General features: G+C 36.7%; 1 protein-coding gene across 1 annotated transcript in view; it reads left to right on the top strand.

The window, feature by feature from the left end:
• AKR1D1 (aldo-keto reductase family 1 member D1) overlaps positions 1-14,128 on the top strand; it is a 51,517-nt gene extending 37,389 nt beyond the window's left edge. The window contains 5 exon segments of the mRNA XM_035699583.2: positions 1,444-1,553; positions 2,268-2,355; positions 2,357-2,434; positions 9,851-9,933; positions 12,112-14,128. Coding sequence (XP_035555476.2) covers positions 1,444-1,553; positions 2,268-2,355; positions 2,357-2,434; positions 9,851-9,933; positions 12,112-12,154 — 402 coding nt within the window. The 3' untranslated portion in view covers positions 12,155-14,128.
• Positions 14,129-14,382: the final 254 nt, after the last annotated feature.

Raw genomic sequence — 14,382 nt, 5'->3', positions numbered from 1 at the left:
TCTCCCAGAATCTCCCAGATTTCAGTTCACAGATTGTTCAGTCATAGATTCGATATGCACATATCTATTTGTTCTATTTCTAATTGTGATAGCCTTATTATGCACACATGTTGCCATAAGCCATATGAAGTCCTTTTTCAAAGAGTAGATTATAAAACGTTCAATGTCTTTATGAACACACACATACACATATACATATGGATGTACACCTACATACTTCTACATATTTAATAAGGCCAGAGACATGCAACAGCACACCAGTCTGATTAGAAAGGAGTCCTTAAATTTTGTATTTGGAATGAGCAGGCAGGGCATTAAATTAAGGAATTCATACTTAGTTTCTAAGCAGTGGAGTGATGTGATAAAACACATGTCTTGGAGAGACTGGTCTACCAATAATAGACAAGATTGGAAATGAAAAAGTAGAGAGCGATGTTGGAAGTCAGAGAGATAAAGGAAGGAAACACTAAAGAGTGTGATTCCTGCCTTTTTTTAGTCTGTGTTACTTTCTAGAATTATTTAAGAAATGTTCCAAGGGGTGGAAAGCCCACAAGTGTTTCTTAGGATAAAGGAACAAGATTATGTCAGAAAAAAAAAAAAGTGTATCAAATTAGAGAACAGAAAGAAGAAGGAAGACCCTCTACAAAGAGGCCCAGTTTACCTTTGCCACTTAATCAGTAGCATCTCCTTGTGCCTTCTAGAAATAAAACTCACCAAATACTCTTCCAGACAATCAAGATAAGTATATACTTCAATTATTTTAATTCAGCGTTGGTTGATTTTAATCCAAAAAGGAAAGAAAAGCATAGGTCAAATATTACCATAGTGGTTAAGAAGACATGTTGAGAAGAACTTTATGACACAAGCACTTTTTAATGCAGGAATCTTGCCAGTAAGATACTGAAGACGAATGCAGGCCTGCACTGGATAGTGTAAAGAACTCTTGGCCAAGATGACAAAATTCATCTTTAAATTTCATTTTATACATGCTCTACCCCTTGTGAAAATATTCTTAGATGCCTGATAGCTACAGAGAGAGGGCTTTTGCAACATGTCACTTCTACTTACCAGGCTGTAATCTGAACCTTGAGACTGCTTTTTTGTTACAGAAAATTGTATTTGGAAAAAAAAATGTATTTGCTAGAATGGTGACTAGTTAGGTCTGTTCCTTCAAAGTTTTAAACTATGCTAACTTGACAAAACTGAATTTGCTCCCCACTGATTTTAGGATTATTCTACAGATGGTGACCTCACTAACCATGTTTTAATTAATCTCACCAATAAACAATGCCAACTTCCTTGTTAGGAATAATATTTAGCATTTGCCTCATTATCCATAATACTTTTAAATGGGTTTTATTGAAGAAATTTTTTAAAACTGTGTAAAACTGCATTCCTCCAAGGCTTTAATTTTGTGCTCTGCTCTCTAATGCAACCATGTAGGTTGAGTGCCATCCGTATTTCACCCAGCCAAAACTCTTGAAATTTTGCCAACAACATGACATTGTCATTATTGCATACAGCCCTTTGGGGACTTCTAGGAATCCAACCTCGTAAGCAATGCTGTATATCTCTTCAGCAGTGTTTCCTTTGGTGTAGAGTATGAAACTGATGTGAATTACTTGGTTGGCAAGATTATATGGCTCTGTGATTTTAAGAAAGTAACAAAGTCTTTGAGTCATTCTCTATATACACAAATTGGAGCTAATAAAACCTTCCTCACAAAGGTGGTATAAGAATTTATTACACTGTATGTATGAAATTACCTAACAATGCCTGAAACATGGGATATACCCCCACAAATGTTTAGGTATTATCTGACAGTCTCCATGACCATATCCTGAAATTTTAGAATTTTTTGATTTCTGTATTCCAATATAGCACTTCTGCTGTGATGTGTTCCATAGACTTAAGTAGAAATTTTTCTACGTGAAGATGACTCTAATAGATGTGCCTCTATTTCTTCCACTTTGGTCTTCCTGCCTTCCCCATATGCCTACTTCCAACCCAGTTCTCTCTGTAAGACCCTTCAAAGAAATACCATTTACCCTCCGAAAGAGGCAGCTCTATAAATTTGCCTCTCTTGATCTTTTCATGTTAAAAGCAACTCTTCACTGAGTGCTCTGCTCTCTGAGAAATTGGTTACAGGTGACCTGAAGTGGTAGGTGGCCAGGGGGATAGGGAGCCAGAGGAGGGAGGTGATTGACTAACCATCTGTTCTCATTACTTGAGCTAAATATGATGCAGGTTTTGATTTTTTTTTTAAGGGTGAATATATCTTCCCCACCTTTGCTAAAGGATGAACTTCTTAATGCACTGGGGAAAAAGTACAAGAAGACAGCAGCTCAAATCGTTTTTGCGTTTCAACATCCAGAGAGGAGTAGTTGTTATTCCTAAAAGCTTTAACCCTGAAAGGATCAAGGAAAACTTTCAAGTAAGAGAACTGCTTCTGGAAATGTAGAAAGTAGAGTTGTTTTGTTTTGTTTGTTCATTTTTTGGAGAATCTTCTGTTCAGATTAATAAGAAACTTGTAATGCCTTCATATTTTATTGTACACCTGCTCTCCAACCCACATTCTTTATATCTGAATTTAACTTTAGGTGAATTTGAGACAGTTCCCAGCACTTTGGGGATTGCTTTACTACTTGTACTTTACCTAGCTCCCTTATTTTCTTCCGTTTCCTTAACCTATTAACTCTTGGCACTTACCTACTCACTTCACCAGCATGGCAGAAATAGAAGGTATAAAATTTGAAGTTCATAATAGGAAACTTTCCATCTTCTTTTTTTATTTGCTGGGGACAAATTTGGACATTATTGAAGAGGATCATTAGACTTCATGAATGCTAATCGCCTTTATCTCCTCTATAAATAATTTGGAATCAGCCTCATAACTTACAGGTGAGAAGAGGCCGCTAGACAAAGGCATGATTAGTTTACTACTACTCAAGACTAAACTGCTAGGTAAATAAAGCCATAGAAAAATATCATGCAAAATTAATTAGTGACTCATCAGTTAATAATCTCAAAAGCTAAGTGGTTTTTGTTTCAATAAGTAGTTTATAAATTTAATAATCTCAGTAGTTTAATAAGTTTTTACTAAATAAAATAAGTAGTTTAATAAGTTTAATAATCTCAAAAAGTAAGTTGATAAAAATAAGACCAGATTTATCCCCTCAGTTAGGAAAATAATCAGAATATTGAATATGTAGGAAAACAGGCACCTTCATATACTCCTGTTAGAAACATTAATTTATATAAGATTTGAAGGAGCAGGATGGCACCTTTCCAACCCACATATCTATTTGACCAAACAATCTTGGTCCTATATTTAACCACACATATATGGATGTTTACTACAGCATGATTTAGCACTTTAAAAAACTGAAAACAATCTTCAGTAGAATCTTATAAAACAAATTATATTTATACAATGAAATATTATATACCCTTTTTTTAAATAATAGAGTGAAAACGTAAGTACTGCTTACGTACTGGGAAGATATTCATGATATTAGACAATTTATCTTCAGAGCTTTTTTGCTACTGTATGACAGAAAGCAACTCAAACTTACCAAAGAAAGAGAGAGACATGATTTATTGGGTCACATAACTGGAAAGTCCATGGATAAATCAGACATGTCCAGGAACAGGTATTCAAATGATTTATAAAAGGACTGAGCTCTTTTCCTCCCTCCACACTCCCCACACCCCTCCCAACCTTCTCTGTCTCTACATGATGGCACCAACAGTCCCTGACAGCTCCAGGCTAATCTATTACTTGTACTCAGTGAAGATGATCACAGGTAAAGGCTTCTGTGAGGATCTCTATCAACCCCTGATTGTCCTTTTCTGGGTCATGCACCACTCCCATATTAATGACTATATCCAGTGAATAAGATAATTTGATTGGCCCCCTGGGCTACACCTCTATTCCTGTGCTGGAAATGAATTCATGACAAATAGCCGTACTAGGTGGTGGAGGAGAAATTCATAAAAGGAAAAAGGGGATACTGTTATTAGCAAAAAGAGGAAAGAATGATAAACAGTTATGCCACTACTGACAGTATTTTAACACTTAACCAAATCCTTCTTGCTAAAAGTAGATGACACTGTTTTCAGTCATCTTAAAAAAATAAGCTATCTAGATGGCTAATGTGTTAGTTCATCAAAAATTAAAGCAAACAAGTTTAATGCACCTGCAACAAATGTTTTCATGGATTCAAAATTTTACTGTTCAGAAACTGAGAGTGGTGGGATGCCTGGGTGGCTCAGCAGTTGAGCGTCTCTGCTTTTGGCTCAGGGCATGATCCTGGAGTACTGGGATCGAGTCCCACATCAGGCTCCCTGCATGGAGTCTGCTTCTCCCTCTACCTACGTCTCTGCCTCTCTCTGTGTCTCTCATGAATAAGTAAATAAAATCTTTTTTTTTTTAAGAAAATTCATATAAAATAAAGAAAAACATTGCATAGAAAGAATGGAGAGAGGAAGAATTTGGAAGTTTACCTTAAAATTAAAACTAAAGGGTGCCTGATTGGCTTGTAACTTGAGTGTCCAACTCTTGATCTCAGCTCAGGTCTTGATCTCAGGGTGAGGATTTTAAGCCCCACATTGGGCTCTATGCTGGGTGTAGAGCCTACTTAAAAAAAATTAAAATTGAAAATCATGAAATCATTTTATTTTAGTTTCAACAAAATTTAGGTTACAATTGTATATGTGTCCTAAATCTTAGAAGAACCTGAATGAATCAGTATTCATTCTTAAAAATATGCTAGATGAAATTACATAATAACAATGTGATATTCTCTATTTCACAAAGGTTTTTGCTAAGTGATCATAAAAAGAATAATTCTGGTAAAATTTCACAGGGCTTCATCTGAATATTGTAAATCCTTTGATTTTTTTTTCAAATCACACTCTTCTGATACATCTACTAAAGTAGATTTTAACTGCATCAGATTCCTATTTGAAAATATTTTACCTGTAATTAAAGCAAACCAAGATTTTTTTTTTTTAAGATTTTCTATATTTATTCATGAGAGACAGAGAGAGGCAGAGACATAGGCAGAGGGAGAAGCAGGTTCTTCACAGGGAGCCCGATGCGGGACTCAATAGTGGACCCTCGGATCACACCCTCAGCCAAAGACAGATGCTCAACCGCTGAGCCACCCAGGCGTCCCTAAACCAAGATCACTTTCATTGACTTCATGAAATCTTGCATCTTTGGCAAGATTTTCAACTTCATTCTACATTATATATTCATGGAAATCAGAAAATGACTCACCAACACTGAGAAAGAAGGTTTGAGTAAGGATTTATTTTATAAGTGATTAGTTCATTCATGACTGTTTCTATGTAATGCAAACTTTTGATTCCCTTTATAATCTCATAAACTCAATATTTGGATAATAATCAAAGAAAATTATTCCCTGAAAAGAGCACTTGGAAGCAATCCATGGGGGAATGATTAGGTAAATTGTGTTAGGATGCAGTGATTAAATTTATTTTTTTTTATTTTTATTTATTTATGATAGTTACAGAGAGAGAGAGAGGCAGAGACACAGGCAGAGGGAGAAGCAGGCTCCATGCACCGGGAGCCCGATGTGGGATTCGATCCCGGGTCTCCAGGATCGAGCCCCGGGCCAAAGGCAGGCGCCAAACCGCTGCGCCACCCAGGGATCCCAGTGATTAAACTTAAATCAGTCTATCCATTTTGACAGAAAAGGTCACCAAGACATATTATATGCATGAAAAAAAGTTGCGGAATAAATTATTGCATATTACTTGTATGTTGAATGTTTGGAAGGAATTTTTAGGAAGAATAGGACTAGGGTTGGTGGGTAACAAGAGGACCTTTCATTTATTATTCCATGCATGCCAATATACTTATGTAGTAATTTCTCATTAAAAAAGCATATATTTATGTATATAATTAAAATTTATCAATATAAATTACTAAAATAAAAATGAAGGGATAACAAAATAAGACAATAAAGAGGAGAGAATTATTAACAAAGCAAATATTAAAAACGTAAATAAGCTAAAATAAAATATTAAAATGTTAATAAAGAACAAGAGTATAAAATTTACAAGCTACGAAAAAATAAATCAATGAAAATGTAATAGATTTAAAAAGTAGAAGACCTATTAAAAATGATAGGGAAAATGATTAAGAAGATAAAGCAAGGGGGATCCCTGGGTGGCTCAGTGGTTTAGTGCCTGCCTTTGGCCCAGGGCGTGATCCTGGAGCCCTGGGATCGAGTCCCGTGTCGGGCTCCCAGCATGGAGCCTGCTTCTCCTTCCGCTTGTGTCTCTGCCCCTCTCTCTCTTTCTATGTCTATCATGAATAAATAAATAAAATCTTAAAAAAAAAGAAGATAAAGCAAATTAAAAGTTAAAAATACATAAGCAAATTTGGAGACTAGGGAATATTTTTAAAAACAAGTGCACAAAAGCCATAGTCCAGAATCAGAAGTTCAGCATCTCATCCAGAAACAATAAAAAATTCCTCACTCTTGAAATTTTAGATGTCCTGAATATATGTTATTGCAGAGTATTTGGAATGTCCTGCAAAATTGCCCCAGCAGAAGTGTCTCAAAGACAAAGACCATCCCCAGCTCTGCATGGGGATGTGGCCCCCCAGCACCAGCCCAACTTCTTTCACATTTGCAGATATTCATAAATTTTTTATGTAAATTTTCGACATAAATTTTTGATGTAATCTTTTATGTGTATGTCACTAATAACAGAGCTTCAACATATATGAAGGACTAAAAGGAAGTACCTGACAGAACTGAAACAAAGATATTAACAATTATTTTTGTATCAATTTTATTTACATTCCAGTTAGTTAACACATAGTGTAATTTTGGTTTCAAGAGTAGAATTTAGCGATTCATATAACACCCAGTTTCATTACAACAGATGCCCTCCTTAATGCCCACCACCCATTTAGCCCATCTTCCACCCACCTCCCCTCCAGCAACCCTCAGTTTGTTCTCTATGGTTAAGAGTCTCTCTTTTTTTTTTTTAAGATTTTATTTATATTTTATTCATGAGAGACACAGAGAGAGAGAGAGGCAGAGACAGGTAGAGGAAGAAGCAGCCTCCATACAGGGAGCCCAACGTGGGACTCGATCCCGTGTCTCCAGGATCATGCCCTGGGCTGAAGGCAGCACTAAACCACTGAGCCACCCAGGCTGCCCTGGTTAAGAGTCTCTTATGGTTCACTGTCTCCCTCTTTTTCTTTTCCATGCCCTTGTTCATTTTGTTTCTTAAATTCCACATATGAGTAAAATCGTATGGTATATGTATTTCTCTGACTTGTTTCACTTAGCATAATGCACTCTAGCTCTATCCACGTTATTGCAAATGGAGAGATTTTATTCTTTTTATGGTTGAGTAATATTCCAATATATAGATACCACATCTTTTTCCATTCGTCACTTATGAGCATTTGGGCACTTTCCATAATTTGGCTATTGTTGATAATGCTGCAGTAAATATCAAAGTGCACGTATCCCTTCAAGTCAGTATGTTTTTATCCTTTGGGTAAATATCCAGCAATGCTGGATCATAGGGTAATTCTATTTTTAACTTTGTGAGGAACCTCCATACTGCCTTCCAGTGGCTGTGTTGAGTGGCTGCACCAGTTTGCATTCCCACCAACAATGTAACAAGGTTCCTTCTTCTCCACATTTTCACCTACACCTGTTGTTTCCTGTGTCGTTAATTTTAGCCATTCTGACAGGTATGAAGTAGTATCTCATCATGGTTTTGATTTGTATTTCCCTGATGATAAGTGATGTTGAGCATATTTTCATGTGTCTGTTGGCCATCTGTATGTCTTCTTTGGAAAAATGTCTACTCACGTCTTCTGCCCATTTTTTAACTGGATTTTTTTTTTTTTTTTTTTTTTTTTTAGGTATCAGGTCTTACAAGTTCTTTATATATTTTAGATACTAACCTTTTATCAGACACGTCATTTGAAAATACCTTCTCCCATTGCATAGGCTGCCTTTTAGTTTTAATGATTGTTTCCTTTGATGTGCAGAAGCTTTTTATCTTGATAAAGTCGTAATAGTTCATCTTTTGCTTTTGTTTCCCTTGCCTCTGGCAATGTGTCTAGTAAGAAGTTGCTATGGCCAATATCAGAAAGGTTACTGCCTGTGTTCTATGGTTTTGATGGTTTCCTGTCTCACACTTAGGTCTTTCATCCATTTTTTAAGAAAGATTTTATTTATTTATTCATGAGAGAGACATAGAGAGAGGCAGAGACATAGGCAGAGGGAGAAGCAGGCTTCCTACAGGGAGCCTGATGCAGGACTTGATCTCAGGACCCCAGGATCACAACCTGAGCCAAAGGTGGATGCTTAACCACTGAGCTACCCAGGTGCCCCAGGTCTTTCCCCCATTTTGAATTTATTTTTATGTATGGTGTAAGAAAGTAGTCCAACAAAATACCATTTGCTGAAGAGACAAATTTTTTCCATTGGATATTCTTTCCTGCTTTGTTGAAGAATAATTGACCATATAGTTTTGGGTTTATTTCTTGGTTTTCTCTTCTGTTCCATTGATCTATGTGCTTGTTTTTGTGCCAGTACCATATTGTCTTGATGAGTACAGCTTTGTAATATAGCTTGAAGTCTGGAATTCTGATGCCCCCAGCTCTACTTTGCTTTTTCAAGATTGCTTTGGTTACTCAGGGTCTTTCTTTTAATTTGGGGTCTTTTGTAGTTCCATACAAATTTAAGGATTATTTGTTCTAGCTCTGTGGAAAATCTTTTGCTGATAGGGATTACATTGAATGTATAGATTGCTTTGGGTGGATTAAACATTTTGACAATATTTTTCTTCCAATCTATGAGCATGGAATGTTTTCCCATTTCTTTCTGTCATCTTTGATTTCTTTCCTAAGTGTTCTCTGGTTCTCAGAATATAGATTGTCCCTCACTTTGGTTAGGTTTATTCCTAGGTATCTGACAGTTTTTGGTGCAATTGTAAATGGGATTGGTTCCTTTATTTCTCTTAATACTGCTTCATTATTGGTGTATAGAAATGTAACAAATTTCTGGGGCACCTGGATGGCTCAATCGGTTAAGTGTCTAATTCTTGGTTTTAGCACAGGTTGTGACCTCAGGGTTCTGAGACTGAGCCCTGCATTGGGCTCCTCACCCAATGCAGAGTTTGCTTGTCTCTCTTCCTCTGCTCCTCCTCCCACTTTTTCATGTATCAATTCTAACAATTTTTTAGTGGAGTCTTTTGGTTTTTCTACAGAGTATAATGTCTGCAAACAGTGAAAGTTTAACATCTGTCTTGCCAGTTTGGATGCCTTCTATTTCTTTTTATTGACTGATTGCTGAAGCTAAAACTTCCACTACTATGTTAAATAACAAAAGTGAGAGTGGTCATACGTTTTGTTCCTGACTATAGAAGGAAAGCTCTCAGTTTTTCCCCTTTGAGGATGATATTAGCTGTGGGTTTTTGTTTATGGCCTTTATGATATTGACGTATGTTCTCTCAATCCCTACTTTGTTGATGGTTTTTATCCAGAATGGATGCTGTACTTTGTCAAATGCTTTTTCTGCATCTATTGAGAAGTTCATAAGGTTCTTATCCTTTCTTTTATTAATGTGGTGTATCACATCGATTGACTTGTGAATATTGAATTACTCTTGTAGCCTAAGAATAAATCCCCACTTGGTCATGGTGAATAATTATTTTAAACATGTTCATAAGAAAAAAAAGATGCTCATAAATTTTTGAGAGGATCTTACTACTGGCCTCATTCCCTGATCCCAAGCTTGACCCATTTCCTACCTTCAAAAATGTCTTATTTCTGTTATTTCAGATCTTTGACTTTTCTCTCACTGAAGAAGAAATGAAGGACATTGAGGCCTTGAATAAAAATGTTCGCTTTGTGGAGATGCTCATGTGAGTTCAGGGGACCATTCATCAAATACTACCCAGTGGTACTGGATAGGCCCATAGAAATCACAAGGGTAAAGCCAGTGGGCAGCGTGTTTTGAATATTAAACAGGTCTGGGTAAATTACTTTTACTCTAGGAATTTCCTACATGCCACAGTTTTATTGAAAAGATTTCTGGTATTTAAAAAAAAAGATTTCTGGTATTCATGACATCCCTTGACTTAGGTTAAGGCATGGCAGGCTAAATACCTTGATGAGTATTAAGTCATAGTGTATATATCTTAATATAACAGCAACACGAATACTCGAACCTATTTATTTTTTCCTAAAAATCAAAGTGATGCACAATTTAGAGCAAAGTTATCAACAAAATGAAAGAGACATGGGAGTAAAGTAGAAAGAGTGCCACATTAGAAGTGAAGAACCTAGGGTTTTAGGCAAATGCCTGCCTGTAAGATGTGGAGCTTCTAATTCCACCTATTAGCTGACTTCCCACAAGCAAAATTCCTTACACTCCTTCAAAATGTTGCTAAATTCAGCTAATCAACTGAATTAGCCCTTTATTCTCTAAATAGTATAGAGCCTTTAAAATAACAAAAGACTAGTTCATACATATATGGTTCTCATAGATATATATAGATAGATACATACATACATATATTGGTGTATACACTTTTCTTTCTCTTTATTCATTAGTATATCCAGTTTTTGAAATCACCTGGACAGTAATCTGTTTGTAATCTCCTCTTTAAGTGAGCATTTGGAAAATGCTCATTAGGTTAATTCATACAGCTTGAACACTTACCTTATTGGTCCCACTATTTCTCATGAGTCAGAAAGCACACTGACAATGCTAATACCAAATTTCTGAATCAATTTCTGAATTAATACAACAGCCGCCTAATGTTAATTTTCTAGAGTAAAACATTATTCAACATCAAAAGGTACCACTAAGCTTTGGAAACAGAAAGGTAAACACAAACACAAACACACCAACACTTAATGGTTAATTAATAGCTCTTGAAGATAAATTATTTCAATTGAATAAATATCATTAAATTAAAAAGAGATAGTAAGAGACAATCAAGCTACCAATGTACTGATTTTTTTATGGTTAATTGGTGAAATTATTTAGTTTGACATTTGACATATTTAATACCTAATTCCCGCAACAAATGGGGATATAACGCATAAGAAATAACTAGATAAATCAGCAAGGAGAAACAAACATTAGGCCTCATTGATTAAAAAAAAAAAATGTACCACTTAGGGATGTTAGGCTATGATTCTTCTCTGTTTTTCATCCAGTTGATCTCTAACATTGAAGAACCTTAATTTGTTTTCTTTTTTTTTTTTTAAGTTTTTATTTATTTATGATAGTCACAGAGAGAGAGAGAGAGAGGCAGAGACACAGGCAGAGGGAGAAGCAGGCTCCATGCACCGGGAGCCTGATGTGGGATTCGATCCCGGGTCTCCAGGATCGCGCCCTGGGCCAAAGGCAGGCGCCAAACCGCTGCGCCACCCAGGGATCCCATGTTTTCTATTTTAATTAAAGCTCATAGTACTTGCAGAGAACTGAATTTTAAACATGATCCATGGAAGGCACAACACACACTAGTCCTTTTTTATTGACTATTCCATCACTGTTATTTGATAGGTTCATGATCATCATCATTATCATGGAAACTTAAATTCACGTTTCTAGATTTCAAACTTTCAATTCTCAAGAGGTCCAGTGAGAAGGACAGGTAAAAACTCTGGAAAGAAAGTGATACTGATGGGTAATAGAATTTTGAAGAGAAACACATATGTGGATCATTGACATGGAAGGCAGCTTGTGTCAAAACAGCAGAGGGAAGGAAGGAATTGAGAAGGGGCACAAAAAACCATGGGCAGTCATTTCTCACTTCCTGTGCTTTTGTTCTGAGCAAAATGTTGATGTGGAGGCAGCCAGCCTTCCATCACACACACACACTTACTCAAGTACACACACACTACTGTCCAGAGCTTCAGTAAAACATGTTGGCTTGCGGGAAAACAGAGGAGACTGGGTGAAAAACAGAGAGGGAGGACTAGGGGAGAAAGGGAAGGGCCAGTGAAATTGTCAAAGGAGGCTAGTAACGCATACAGCTGTGCAATGTTTGCAAGTGAACTTTTTCCCTTTTGGGAATTTGTTTTGACAGGTGGTGTGATCATCCTGAGTACCCATTTCATGATGAATACTGATGAATACTGACTTCAGAATGCTCCTGAATTGATTTTTCCCTCCCATGCATGCCAGAACCTTGGGTTGGGTGGTTCCTCCAGATGTAGAAATGTAAAAAGTTTTACTCTCTTTAGATAAAGTGATGATGTTAACATGCTTAAGTTTTGTGCCACATAAATGACTTTGGCTTAGGTATGTGAAGAAAAAATATGTTTAAATCTGTTGAAATAATTATTTGGAAACTATAAGCTTGGATCAAGGCCTTCTGGGTTCCAGATAGAAAAATATTAGGCTTTAGAAAAGACTTCAGAGGCAATGTGTGAAGATAAATAACTCTTGAATGTGAGCACTGCCATTGGTAGTCTGAGTTCCTTACTTTAAGCAGTAAACTGGGCAACAAAGAGGGTGGTGAAGTAGTGCATGCCTGTGCTAGCAGTGACCTTGATGATTTGGACCACTGACCGTAACACAGACACAGCCAAGATAAGATCCACACTTGCATTATTAACAAGGACATGATTTCCTGTACCTTGTATAATGAGAAAGAGCTAAGCACTAGAAAAGTCTTAAAATAGAGCTAATTCAACAATCACAGTGGTCAGCAAGGACATAATGACTTGGTTGTGTTTGTTTCCATCCCATGTGTGTTCATTTAGCTTTTACCCACTCTAAGGGATGGTTAATGGCTGGCTCTCTCTGCATGCTTTCAAGGGCCTGAGCATAAACATAACTGGTGATCCATACTTACACTGCCTATCACTCTTGCCTTACTCATCATACAACCACTATTAAATGAAGTAGCTTGAGACAATCAACATACACAAATAAAACTCTGAATCATAAAATAATCCAAAGATGACTATTTTTTTAAGTAGGTTCCATGGTCAGTGTAGGAGCCCAATACAGGGCTTGAACTCACGACTCTAAGGTCAAGACCTGAGCTGACATCAAGAGTCAGACATTTAACTGACTGAGGCACCCTAGGTGCCCCCAAAGATAACTATTTTAAAGGAAGGAATTTTAAAAGGAGGCATTAGGGGCGCCTGGCTGGCTCACTTGGTGGAGCATGTGACTTTTAATCTCAGGGTTGTGAGTTCAATCCCCATGCTGGGTACATAAAAATAAAATCTTTAAAATAAAAATAAAATAAAAATAAAAAGGAGGCTTCATAAAATATTATACTTAGGGGATGCCTGGGTGGCTCAGCAGTTGGGTCACTGCCTTTGGCCCAGGGCGTGATCCTGGAGTCCTGGGATCAAGTCCCACATCGGGCTCCCTGTGAAGAGCCTGCTTCTCCCTCTACCTATATCTCCACAGCTCGCTCGCTCTCTGTGTCTCTCATGAATAAATAAATAAATCTTTTTAAAAAAAGATATTATACTTAGGACTTTGAAAGTATTATTAAAATAACTATGTGAATTTCAAGAAGTAGCAAGTTCTCAAAAGAACATTGGTAATTTTTTTTAAAGATTATTTATTTATTCATTCATAGAGACACAGAGAGAGAGAGAGAGGCAGAGACACAGACAGAGGGAGAAGCAGGCTCCATGCAGGGAGCCCGACGTGGGACTCAATCCAGGGTCTCCAGGATCACGCCCTAGGCTGCAGGTGGCGCTAAACTGCTGCGCCACGGGGGCTGCCCGAACATTGGTAATTTTACTGCATGTAAATTTTTAATTTTTGAGTATGAAGATTATTAGAATTCTGTAATAGAGATGTACCAATTTTCAATTCAACTAGAGCAATGTACTTTTTCATTCATATTAAGTCACTCTCATAGGGTAAGAGAGTTTTTCAAAATTATGTTTTTCCAAGACCAATTGCTTACAGATGATCTTCAGTGACTTGAAAACACACATTTCTGAGAAATCAGCACTTGAAGAAAATTTGATCTCTACTCTCTGTATCTACTGATTCTAATGTAATGCTGTTCTCTGGAAAATATTTTGCTTACAACAAATAATAAAATGTGATGATTTATTGAACCACACAAATCTCCATTTTGTTGCTAATGACAGAGGGAGGGGAAAAATCATCTGAATTCAATTCAATTGAAAGACTTTGAAGTTCTTACTCTACATTTAGCACTGGGAAACGGGAGGAAAAAAGAGTATCATAGTGCATTAACAGAAACTTAAGCCCTGTTCCCTGTTATCAAATGTCTTCAAAATATTTGGGGGGAGGCTGGTGTGAAGAAGAATTCATATTGTTGAAACCACACTTAAAAGACAGGTATTGGGAAAGGGTT

Source organism: Canis lupus, chromosome 16 (assembly GCF_003254725.2).
Source record: "Canis lupus dingo isolate Sandy chromosome 16, ASM325472v2, whole genome shotgun sequence".
NCBI classification, from domain to species: Eukaryota; Metazoa; Chordata; class Mammalia; order Carnivora; family Canidae; genus Canis; species Canis lupus.
This window is presented reverse-complemented; position numbering and strand designations above follow the sequence as displayed.